We start from the raw sequence: 13,520 nt of genomic DNA, 5'->3' as shown, positions 1-13,520 counted from the left end.
TAAAGGAAATCAACCCTGAATTTTCATCAGAAGGACTAACACTGAAACTGAAATTCCAATACTTTGGCCACCTGATGTGAAGAGCCAACTCATTGGAAAAGACCCAAATGCTGGGAAAGATTGAAGGCAAGAGGAGAAGGGGGTGGCAGAGGATAAAATGGTTAGATAGCATCACCAACTCAGTGTAAATGAATCTGAGCAAACTCTGGGAGATAATGAAGGACAGAGGGGCCTGGCATGCTGCAGTCTATGGGGTCACAAACAGTCAGACACAAGAGAGTGACTGAACAACAACAACTGGTCATATCTGCAATGATCTTATTCCCAAATAAGGTCACATGCTGTGGTATTGGTGATACTGGGGATCAGGATTTAAACAAACCTTTGCTGGAGAATCCAGTTCAAGCCATAAAATCTAGGAATGTCTGTAAATTACAGTGAGAAAGAAAACTTTTCCCAATAGGCAGAATTTTCAGTGACACATCTGATCATCTACTTTGTTTTTGTTGTTTATTTGTTTTTTGATTGCCCAGCATGTGGGATCCTAGTTCCTTAAGCAGGGATCAAACCCACACCCCTTGCAGTGGAAGCATGGAGTCTCAACCACAGGGCTGCCAGAGAAGTCCCTGATCATCCCTATACATCTCTGTGTAGAACGATAAGGAAAAACAAATAGGCATAAGGATAAAGAGAAACAAAGACTCATAGGCAATGGTGAATGGGCTAAGTGGCTGGGCAGGAAACTGGGAAGAAAAAAGGTGGAAACTAAGAATATCTGAGGTGGTGTCACATGGATGGATATAGGGTAATGAGTACAAGTGTGAAGATTCTTATAACACCCGCCAAAAATGATGCACTAAACAACCAAACAGACAAAAGGGCTCAGCCAGTTGATGTCACTCAGCTTTGTCAGCAGTCTTCTCAACATCAGCATGATAGACACATCAACAAAGTACAACAGATCAAGGACCCAACAGCAGACTCCCACTCACTAAGGCAGATCTAGCTACTCTACTTCTCCAGGTCCAATTTTCCAGCAAAAGAGACCAATGTTGAGTCTCTGGGAGGGCATTAGTCCTCGAGGAGAACAATGAACTCTTGTTGACAGTTGTTGTCCCCTGAAAGGACAAAAATTTATTTCCATGGGAACACCTACCTACTCCTGATACGAATGTGCTTTTTGCTGCCTACCTGACCTTAGCTGGCACCACTATCTGGGTGCCTACAAAATGCCTAATCCACAGGCATGAAATCCAATACAACACAGCACCCCAACCAGGAAACCCACTGTACAACCAAAAAAAAGGTGTGGGAGAGAGCTCATAATCATGGGATCCTCTGGCCAAATCACTTAGTGCCCCATCAGAAGTCGTCAGCCTAAAACTGTTTGGAATAGTCCACAGGACGCACAGCTGAATCTCCAGCTCAGAAGCAATATTGTTCTAGGATAGGGCGCCGTCTTTGAGAATACTCTTACCAGGAAAAACAGCAAGTGTGTCACTGAACTACAAACTCTGACTTCCATGTGAGCACTCTTAAGTTTCTTGTGCCCACATCCCAGCAAACAAGATGGAGAGACGTTGTCTTGTGAAGAGTTACTCTTGCTGATCGGCAAGAGAGATGGCATTGCTGTTACAGAATGGGGGTAAAGAGTAACAAGCGACAAACTTGAGTGGCCCACCCAAGTACCTCTTGGTACTTCCTAACAGAATTTTAAATGAGGATGAGAAATTCAGCAACTTCAACATGAGCACAGTAGGATTACCATGGCCTGCATCATCTTATGGTTGAGACTAACAGAGGTGACAGCTTAAGACAGAGGATACAGGATGAACAGTAGAAGAATGAGATGATGAGAACCACCTCTGGCCCCCAAACCAACACCAGTGATGGGGACTGTAGCTCATCCCACTAACTCTCCTCTTGTGAATGACCTCTCTGGGAGAAAGGCCCTTGGTGCTGTGGAAGAGCTGCTCCCTGCAAGTATAAAATGGATCCATACGTCACATGGGGTGATCCGTAGCAGGCATGGGGACATGGCACTCAGATACCCCTTGGAAAAAGGCCTCGCTGCCTGACTGCGGGAAGATACTGAAATGACAGCCTCCAGCTGTTAACCCTTCCAGGATCTGCCTCAGTTTCAAGCTGAGATCACACTTGGAGGGCAACCCTCAGGCAATGACTAAATACAAAAGTGGTACTAAGGGCCTGAACACTTCACCCAAACTTTAACAAACAGCCTTTACTCTGGAGCTTTCTGAGGTGCTGGGAGAGTCTTTGTAACTTTGGTATCAAGAAGTCTGACCCTCCAGTACTCTTGCCTGGAGAATCCCTTAGACAGAGGAACCTGATGGGCTACAGTCCATGACGTCATGGAGACAGACATGACTGAGCGACTGACACACACAAAATTGAGGATATACTTGATGGTGCAAGGGTCCCCTCTATCTACTCTCCCATCTCCTGCAGGAAGCAGGGTGGGGCAGGCAGCACCTGGGAGACAGGATGGCTCACCCCCTCCCCCATCCCTTCTGGAAGTCTTGGGGCCTCAATGCCTGCAACAGCTGGCCTTGGGCAAATAAAAGACTAAGTTGTTTACTGGCCAAAAAAAAAAGAGTCTGACCCTGGGTCTTCCTGGGTGGTCCAGTGGCTAGAACTCTGCGCTCACAGCGCCGGAGGCCCTGGTTTGATGCCTGGTCGAGGAACTCAGTCCCACATGTTGCCACTAGTTTGTATGGTACAACTAAAAACATCCTGAGTGCCACAACCAGGACTGAAGATCCCACATGTAGCGATGAAGACCCAGCACAGCCAAATAAATACATAAACATTAAAAAAAAAAAAAGAAGATTCTGACCCTGCTTAGTCCTGCTTTCCCACTTTCCCTTTCACAGGTGTTACCTTCCCCAGCAAACCTTCTCTCTTCTGACCCCCACTGTCTGCTTCCTGGAGAGGCTAATCTCAGACAAGCCACAACTCTAGATTTCTTGCTTGAGCGCTATTAAATGCACAAGAATGACTTTTAAAGCATAAACTACTTGAAACAAAGTGAAAAGGTGAAACATTTTATAGAAATCAGATGTTAACTAGCAGAAAACATTAAACTTACAGAAATTCATTTAATTCACTAGCATGTGGTATTCCCTTTTGATCATAAAGTGAATCATAAAACAAATTTTGACCTTGTATCTAACATCATCTTCAGGAAAAGTATGCTATCAATTAATAGATACATCCAACTCCTATTTTTAAAAATAAATTGAGGAAGCATACTCCACTTAGAAATAGTGGACAGATGATAAGCTGACAATTGGTTGGAATAAGAAAGGTTGGGGACTTGTCCAACTTTTTAAATTTAGTCCCCGATGTACTTGAGGATAAAAGAATATAGGGCCTTCTCCAAAATCACTATGCATACATGTGTGCTCAGTCATGCCCGACTCTTTGCAACCCCATGGACTGTAGCCCACCAGGATCCTCTACCCATGGGATTTCCCAGGCAAGAATACTGGAGTGGGTTGCCATTTCCTCCTCCAGGGATCTTCCCAACCCAGGGATCGAACCCAGGTCTCCTGCATCTTCTGCATTGAAAGGTGAATTCTTCACCACTGAGCCACCTGGGAAGCCCAAATCACCACAGATATCCTCTCTATTTCAGCAAGAAAGATCACAGGGATCCATATATATTCGGCATCTGAGATGCCTGTCAAGCTCCCTTTACAGGAATTCCCAAAGGCGCATCACAAAGTCTCTCAAGAAGATGGCAACAGCCAAGCAGTACAATTCTCAGGTCCTCCAGGGCTACTATTTATGCCCTCTGTGTTTCAGATTCTGCATTTCAGTAAAAATAAGGTCATTATCTCAGAAGCAGTTTAAAGAAAAGCTAATTCATCTCCTAAAAACATCAACTAGCCCAAAGCTAAGAGACTGACAATCTTACAAGGTCATCCAGGAGAGTGTTCAGGCTGAGATATAACTACTCAGATAGTAACTACTAACTAGACCCCAATAATCCAATATTCAACCTGTGTACAGTCAACATCTTTTTCTCTATCACCCATGGAAATCAACTGAACTTCTCACTACAAATAGAGATTCTCCAGGACTTATGAGGGGAGCTACCTCAGTAAACACCAGCTAAACTAATCCCATCCTTTCTTTCCAACCTTTACAAAAAGTCTCTGCCTTGCAGCTACCCAGCTGGCATGAATCTCAGTGGATGGGGGATGAGAGATGATGTTTATGTGATAATGAAGCACAGAGGGCTTTGAAGCAAAGGCTGAGGGAGCTAGGAGAATGCAGAGCCCACCCACGACCACCACTGCCACCAACCCAGTTAATGTGGAAATGAGTGACCTCTAGTTGGTACAACTTGGGTTGGACGTGCGGGGACATCTTAGCAAGGGACTAGGCACAGATTAAGACAAAGAGGTAGAGAGGATGATTTGTGAAGAAGGCAAGTTTATCATGAATTGAGGCAAACTGAATGTGTGTCCATCTTCATACCCTTGTCTTCCTCATTGACTCCTACTTGCCCTTTAAAAGTAAATTCAGCTGACATGCCTTAAGAAGAGCCTTCCCTGTTCACATTCAAATCTTGACTTAGTACTACTTCAGGGTGTTGCTGTGAGACCTATGATAGCATATGTTACCTTCTGTTGTAACTGCCTTCCTAAGTTGAGATATAATTCACAAACCACAATATTCAAACTTCCAAGGTCCACAATTCAATGGTTCTTAATACAGTTACAAAGCTGTACAGCCATCACCAATATCTAATTCCAGAACATTCTATCACCCCAGAAAAACACCACATACCCACTGGCAATCATTCTTCTTTCACTCTTCCTTCCAGACCTTGACAAAGACAACCACAAATCTACTTTCGTCCTTATAGATCTACCAATTGTGGACACTTTACATAAATGGGACTATATAATTTATAAACTTTTTTACCTGCCTCCTTTGCTAAATCTAATATTTTCAAAGTTTATTCATGTCATAGCAGAGAAGAATATTTCACTCCTTTTTATGACTGAATAATATTCCATTGTTATCTATGTATATTACATTTTTTTATCCATTCATCAGTTGATGGACATTTGGATTGCTTCCCCTTTTTTTTTCTTTTTTTCCCTCTTTTGTCCATGCCATGCAGCATGTGGGATCTTAGTTCCCTGACCAGGGATTGAACCCATACCCGCTTCAGTGAAAGCTCAGAGTTTTAACCACTAAACCACCAGGAAAGTCCCGGAGTTTCTGCCCTTTTCTGGCTGCTATGAATAATCCTGCTATGAACATCGGTGTATAAGTTTTTCAGTGGACCTAAGTGTTCAACTGATGCTTTTGAACTGTGGTGTTGGAGACGACTCTTGTGAGTCCCTTGGACTGCAAGGAAATCCAACCAGTCCATTCTGAAGGAGATCAGCCCTGGGATTTCTTTGGAAGGAATGATGCCAAAGCTGAAATTCCAGTACTTTGGCCACCTCATGCGAAGAGTTGACTCATTGGAAAAGACTCTGATGCTGGGAGGGATTGCGGGCGGGAGAAGAAGGGGACGACAGAGGATGAGATGGCTGGATGGCATCACTGACTCAATGGACGTGAGTCTGAGTGAACTCCGGGAGTTGGTGAAGGACAGGGAGGCCCGGCGTGCTGCAATTCATGGGGTCGCAAAGAGTCGGACACGATTGAACGACTGAACTCAACTGAAGTGTTCAATTCCCTTGGATATACACTTAGGAGTGGGATTACTGGGTCATATGGTAACTATTTGAAGAACCACCAAACTATTTCCCAATGTATACTCCCACCAGCAACATCACTGTCTTTTCTTTATCCAGCCCTCAGTTTTCTGGAGGGCAGGGACTAATAAGTCTTCTATAACAGCCCCCGCACCTAACATAACACCTGGGGCAGCACGGTTGTCTATGAGTATTTGTGAAGCGAACAACTAAGGAATTTGATTCAACCTTGTGCTTTCTTCCAGCAAAATACTCTCTCCCAATATCTTTAACCGGCCACTTTTATCCATGAAACTATTCTAAGAAAGTGACATACTCTTGCTGCTGATGAGTGCTCTATGATTGCTGGAGAATAGGGTTGTGATCTGCATGGGGCTGCTCGCCCACACATTAGAGAAGCTAACTAAGATAATCTCATAGTAGAATCATGTGTTTTCAAGTCGGTACCAGTTGGCAGGCAGGCAGATGTTCACACATATTTTCAAAGTGATCCTCAGCATAATAGGTACAGGACATGTTTGGTGTCCAGACTCTGCTGGCACTGCTGCCAATAACACGACAATGGACCTGGGCAGAGAAGGGAACAAAGGAACTCCCACATGGGGCAAGAGGAAACATGTGGGGCCCATCCCGTATGTGGGTAGCCTTTCCCTTCTCCAGGGCATCTTCCCAACCCAGGGATCGAACCCAGGTCTCCCACATTGCAGGCGGATTCTTTACCAGCTAAGCCACAAGGGAAGCCCAAGAGTACTGGAGTGGGTAGCCTTCTCCAGATCTTCCTGACCCAGGAATCGAACAGGGGTCTCCTGCACTGCAGGCAGATTCTTTACCAACTGAGCTATCACAGAAGCCCCAAATGAGTGTGGAAGCAGATTCATTCTCAGAGTCTCCAGAAAAGAACTCAGTCTAGCCAACACCACGATTTCAACTTTGTGATACAGAGTGCAGAGAATCCGCCCAAGCCACTGTACTCTGATTTCTGACCTATAGGACGATGAAGAAATACATTTGTGTAGTGTTCAGCCACTCAGTTTGTGGCAGTGTGTTATGACAGCAATAGAAGACTATATATTACTGAATGTCAGCATATTAAATTCCAATATTCTATGGTTCTGAAGTACGAGAACCACTACTTCAATGGAAAGATCCATTAAAACTGCACATTTCCAGAACGGATTCACAGTCCACTACCAAATGTTACTTTTATAGCAAATCCATGGGAGATTTCTACTCGTAATTACTGGGTATTTTTTTAAATGTTACCTAAGAATAATGTGGGCTTCCCTGGTGGCTCAGTGGTAAAACTTCGCCTGCCAATGCAAGAGATGTGGGTTCAATGCCTGGGTCGGGAAGATACAGTATTCTTCTTTTTTAATTTATTTGTTTTTTAAGGATAATTGCTTTACAGAATTTTGTTGTTTTCTGTCAAACATCAACAAGAATCAACCATAGTTAGGGAAATCCTATGGACAGAGGAGCCTGGCAGATTACGTCTATAGGGTCAGAAAGAGTCAGGCATGACTTAATGACTAAACAACAACAGCAAGAAAAATATACCAATTTCGAAGTAATTATCTTCTCCAGCATTTACAACTTTAGCGTTAACTTTTAAAAAGAAAATAGATAATTACTTATCAAGTCTTTTTCAAATTGTCTTACTTGTTTATTCACTTTAGATGTACCTCTCTTTCCTAATACATTTAATGTATTTTATTAAATTCACATTTCATATAACCAGGTATGAGTCACATTAACAAAAGCCAGTGATTGCTAATAGAATCCAGTGAATCAGTATTTACAAAAACGTGAGAACGTAAATGAAGCCAAAGATTTACAGGCCTCAAAAGTACAAAGGCAAAAATCACTCGTAGTTTTTGTGTAAAGCCAATTATATAGAATTGTGTTTTAATAGGACTTTATTGGTATGATGACCATATTTCAGTATCGATATTTTTTAAATTAGTAGCTCACAGTTGCCTGTGGCTTTCTTGCAACCATACCACAGTTCCTCCAATCCCTGATCTGCACAACACATGCTTAGAATATTCCAAGTTCTACCGGTTCCAACCAGTGCTTCTAAATTACCACAATGCCAACAAAACTGGATTTTTTTCACAGACTCTACAATGTAATATAAAATCAGTTTGGAACATGGACACTTACTTTTTCTGAGTTCTTTCAGCCAACCTTGCAATCTCTATAGCTGCCTTCCTTGCTTCAAAATCTTCTCTTTTCACCACCTCTCCAGTACCTCGGTAGCCTAGCTCCACCAACTGGCGGGCCAGACCTTCATCCTGAAAAGAAGATCGATTGTTAGGTTTGTGGATGAATGAGACGTTTTATCAATGTATACGGAATAACTGTTTCAAATGAAAAAGCAAATGTGTTATTTGAAAAGTTGGAATTCTTTCCAACAGTAATTTTATAAACATCTGATTTGTTATCCCTTTCCCAGAGATGTAAGATGGGACAAAAAAATGATAATAACATCATGCATTAAATTTTCTCTAAGGGACTGGAAGACAAAAGTCTGTTATGTTTTTAATCAATTTATGAGAAGAGCTGTAGATAATTAATAAAGTATCCTTAAAACAATAAAACTTAGAGACAATAGTATTTATACAAGACAATAGTATTTACACAAAAAAGACTTTATAAAAAGCAACTGCACAAAAAAGAAAACTGGATTGCTTTCAGAAAGTTCAATACTTCAGAGAGCTACTTCCTTGAAGTCAATTAACTGATGACACGGGGCATTATAACTTCAAATACAAAGCACAGAGCAGATGAATTTCCTATTTGAGTAGAAGGATATTGTTTCCATATAATGTCGGTACCAATAAAAACAGAGAAGTAGAAACCCAAGATGACCACAAAAAGCTTCAAACTGAAAAGAAAAAAAAAAAAAAAATATATATATATATATATATATATATATATATATATATATATTTCCCTACAATTCTCTGGACCTTTTATATTTCAGTTATTTTAAAAATTGTCACACACATTTCTGTTACTTGCATAGCATATTCAAAAGAGACAAGCATCTCCCCATTGAAGAGGTGATATTTTACCAGAAGTTACTGATATAAAGGCTTAAGTATTACTTGTCTGTGCATGCACGCTAAGTCGCTTCAGTTGTGTCTGAATCTGTGTGACCTTATTGACACTAGCCCACCAGGCTCCTCTGTCCACGGAATTTTCCCAGCAAGAATACTGGAGTGGGTAGTCATGCCCTCCTCTAGGGGATCTTCTGGAGCCAGGGACCAAACCCATGTCTCTTACATCTCCTGTAGTAACAGGTGGGCTCTTTACCACTAGTGCCACCTAGGAAACCCCTAAGTATTATATAACAACATGTATATTAACATTTTATATTATCCCTTATATTACCATCTTAATTAAACAGAAAATGTCTGTAATATCGTGAAAATAGCATTTATTTTATTGTTACAGACCCTCACTTAATACATTACTGCTGAATGCAAGAACTGTCTCAGTTCAGTTCAGTTCAGTTCAGTTGCTCAGTCATATCCGACTCTTTGCGACCCCATAAACTGCAGCACGCCAGGCCTCCCTGTCTATCACCAACTCCCAGAGTCCACCCAAACCCATGTCCATTGAGTTGGTGATGCCATCCAACCATCTCAACCTCTGTCATCCCATTCTCCTCCTGCCCTCAATCTTTCCCAGCATCAGGGTCTTTTCAAATGAGTCAGCTCTTCCCATCAGGTGGCCAAAGTATTAGAGTTTCAGCTTTAGCATCAGTCCTACCAATGAACACCCAGGACTGATCTCCTTTAGGATGGACTGGTTGGATCTCCTTGCAGTCCAAGGGACTCTCAAGGGCCTTCTCCAACACCACAGCTCAAAAGCATCAATTCTTAGGAGCTCAGCTTTCTTTATAGTCCAACATGACCATACATGACCACTGGAAAAACCATAGGCTTAACTAGACGGACCTTTGTTGGCAAAGTAATGTCTCTGCTTTTGAATATGCTGTCTAGGTTGGTCATAACTTTCCTTCCAAGGAGTAAGCATCTTTTAATCTCATGGCTGCAGTCACCATCTGCAGTGATTTTGGAGCCCAGAAAAATAAAGTCAGCCACTGTTTCCACTGTTTCCCCATCTATTTGCCATGAAGTGATGGGACCAGGTGCCATGGTCTTAGTTTTCTGAATGTTGAGCTTTAAGCCAGCTTTTTCACTCTCCTCTTTCACTTTCATCAAGAGGCTCTTTAGTTCTTTTGCACTTTCTGTCTAGCAGAATTAAAATGAGAAAACTTAATTCATGGTTAATAATCTATTCAACCCACAGTGGCTATTTTAAAGTTCAAACTACTCAAACAAAATAAAAAATTCAGATACTATCAACGTGGAAAACCTGACTACCTTGCTTTGCTAAACACTAAAAGCAAATACTGAAACCTGTGTAGCAATATGGGTACATTTGCCAAGTGAAGACAATGCAAAGCAGCAGGGCTTGCCAGGGCTCTTTCTTGACTTGTTCCCCTGCTCACTTTACTCTCTATCCCAGGCTACTTTCCTCTGAACCACAAAACTGAGCAAATGCCTCCACCTAGTGGAGTCAACATTTAATAGAAAAGGGATGCGGATTTTGAGTTTGATTTAGAAAAAAATGAGATGACTTGAGTATAAATTTTCTTAAATACATTACTAAAAATGAGCTCAGAGGAAGAATTTATAGCTGAGCTCTGTGAGACTGTGGGGTTCTTCTAGCAGCAAAACATAAGTTGCCTGTGGTCAACAAAGCATTTTATATAATAAAGACCATTAAAAAGTTGCTGTATTGACTAGTTCTTCTTTTTCTTATACCTCTTTCTGCTCTATACCATAGTGTGCTACGGAACTAACCAGCCAGGTATAAGGAACCATGGTTCATCACATATAATTCATCAGTGATTGAATTAAACCCAACCCAACTGCACTATTAACTTTGCATATGGAGTGAATTATTGTTGTGTACCCTACCAGAGCCACACTGAATTATTTGGATAGTTCTGTGCTCATTGACACAAATACGTTGTTGTTCAGTCACTAAATCACGTCTGACTCTTTATGACCCCACGGACTGGAGCATGCCAGGCTTCTCTGTCCTTCACTATCTCCTGGAGCTTACTCAAACTCATGTCCATTGAGTCGGTGATGCCATCCAACCATCTCCTCGGTCATCTCCTTCTCCTTCTACGTTAAATCTTACCCAGCATCAGGGTCTTTTCCAATGAGCCAGCTCTTCGCATCAGGTGGCCAGAGTACTGGAGCTTCAGCTTCAGCATCAGTCCTCCCGATGAATATTCAGTGTTGATTTCCTTTGGGATTTACTGGTTCGATCTCTCTCCTTGAGAGTCCAAGGGACTCTCAAGAGTCTTCTCCAGCACCACAGTTCGAAGGCATCAATTCTTTGGTGCTCAGCCTTCTTTGTATTTAACAAATGACAAGATCAAGCAGAAAGTTGAAGTTGTTTCCCCACTTAACCATTACCATGTTCTAACTGGTGGAGTCACAAGTCATCTCTCTAATGGTTAATCATCTTTAAATAGCTTATCTTTAAAGAAACAGAAATAAAATAGTTTTATTCATTCACATATTCATTCATTCATTTGCATTTCTCGTGATTTTCATTATTTTGTGTAGATCCAACTTTCTTACAGATACACGATTTTCCTTCTACCTCAAAAACTTCAACAATTCTTGTAGGAAAGGTCTGCTAAGGGATTTCCCTGGTGGCCCAGTGGCTGAGACGCCATGCTCCCACTGCAGGGAGCCCAGGTTCGATCCCTGGTCAGGGAACGAGACCCCACATCCTGCAACTTAGGTGATCACATGCCACAATTTGCTGAGTTCACACGTCCTTGTGTCGCAGTTAAGACCTGGCACAGCCAAATAAATAAAATAAATATTTTTTTAACAGGCCTGCTAACAACAAGTTATCTTGGCTTTTTTAACTAAAGAAATATTTATTTCACCTTAATTTTTTCTTCAAGTTTTACTGAGATATAATTGACATACAGCACTATATAAGTTCAAGGTGTACAGTATAATGATTTGATTTATATACATCATGAAATGATTACCGTAGTAAGTTTAGTTCACATCTATCTCATACAGATACCAAATTAAAGAAATAGAAAAATATATATTTTTCCCCCTTGGGATGAGATCTCTTGGATTTACTCTCAACACATTTCAAAAATGATATAAAGCAGCATTAATTGTATTTGTCATGTTGTACATTATATCCCTAGTACTTATTCATCTTGTAATTGCAAGTCTGTACCTTTGCACTGGCCTTCATTTAATTCCCCCTCCCTCCACCCTCCTCGATCTCTGGTAACCACAAATCTGCTCTCTTTTTCTAAAAGTGTGTTTGTTTGTTCGTTTTAAAGTACATTGAACAAACTACAACACTGTTAGTTCCAGTTACACAGCAAGGAGATTTCATATTCCTATCAAACAATAACCAAGATATCTAATTAACAAATATCTCACCATACAAAGATATTACATAGTTATTGACTCTATTCCCCACACTGTACATTTCATACCCACGACTCACGCAATTCTGTGCACCTGGAAGTCTTTATCTCTTAATATCCCTCATCTATCTCTCTCCTCCCTCTAATTCATTCCCGTTTGGCAATCACCTGTTTCTTCTCTGTATCTATGACTCTACTTATGTTTTGTTAAATATAGCTGTTCATTTGTTTTGATTTCCTAGATTCTACATATAAGTGAGATCAAGGAGTATTTGTCTTTGTCTGTCTGATTTATTTCATTTAGCATAATGCCCTCTAGGTCCATCCACATTGGCAGAAATGGCAAGATTTCATTCTTTTCTATGGCTAAGTAATATTCTATTGTAACCACATCTTCTTTATTCATTCATCTGTTGATGGCACTTAGGTGTTTCCATATCTTGGCTAATACAAATAATAGTGCAATGAACATAGGGGTGCCTATGTCTTTTTGAATTAATATTTTCATTTTCTTTGGAGTAGAACTGCTGGATCATATGGTAGCTCCAGTTTTAAATTCTTGAGGACTGTAGCAATTTACATGCTCTTCAACAGTGCATGAAGTTTCCCTTTTCTCAACATCCTCATCAATATTTGTTATTTGTTGTCTTTGATAACAGCCATTCTGAAATTTGTGAGGTGTTACCTTGTGGTTTTGATTTGCATTTCCCTGATGACTAGCCAGGCTTCAGCAATACGTGAACTTCCAGATGTTCAAGCTGGTTTTAGAAAAGGCAGAGGAACCAGAGATCAAACTGCCAACATACGCTGGATCATGAAAAAAGCAAGAGAGTTCCAGAAAAACATCTATTTCTGCTTTACTGACTATGCCAAAGCCTTCAACTGCATGGATCACAATAAACTGTGGAAAATTCTGAAAGAGATGGGAATACCAGACCACCTGACCTGCCTCTTGAGAAACCTGTATGCAGGTCAGGAAGCAACAGTTAGCACTGGACATGGAACAACAGACTGGTTCCAAATAGGAAAAGGAATACATCAAGGCTGTATATTGTCACCCTGCTTATTTAACTTATATGCAGAGTACATCGTGAGAAATGCTGAGCTGGATGAAGCACAAACTGGAATCAAGATTGCCGGGAGAAACATCAATAACCTCAGATATGCAGTTGACACTACCCTTATAGCATAAAGTGAAGAAGAACTAAAGAGCTTCTTGATGAAAGTGAAAGTGGAGAGTGAAAAAGTTGGCTTAAAGCTCAACATTCAGAAAACTA

At 41.1% G+C, this 13,520-nt stretch overlaps 1 protein-coding gene across 2 annotated transcripts in view; it reads right to left on the bottom strand.

The window, feature by feature from the left end:
- The window catches only part of CFAP299 (cilia and flagella associated protein 299), a 714,944-nt gene that overhangs the window by 691,086 nt on the left and 10,338 nt on the right, over positions 1-13,520 (bottom strand). For both annotated transcript variants that reach the window (XM_027544866.1, XM_027544865.1), the window contains exon 2: positions 7,908-8,038. In XM_027544866.1, the coding sequence (XP_027400667.1) occupies positions 7,908-8,038 (131 nt within the window). The remainder of the gene's footprint in view (positions 1-7,907; positions 8,039-13,520) is intronic.

This window comes from Bos indicus x Bos taurus, chromosome 6, assembly GCF_003369695.1.
Source record: "Bos indicus x Bos taurus breed Angus x Brahman F1 hybrid chromosome 6, Bos_hybrid_MaternalHap_v2.0, whole genome shotgun sequence".
In the NCBI taxonomy this organism is placed as follows: Eukaryota; Metazoa; Chordata; class Mammalia; order Artiodactyla; family Bovidae; genus Bos; species Bos indicus x Bos taurus.
The sequence above is the reverse complement of the archived record's forward strand: the minus strand, read 5'-3'. Positions and strand labels throughout refer to the sequence as shown.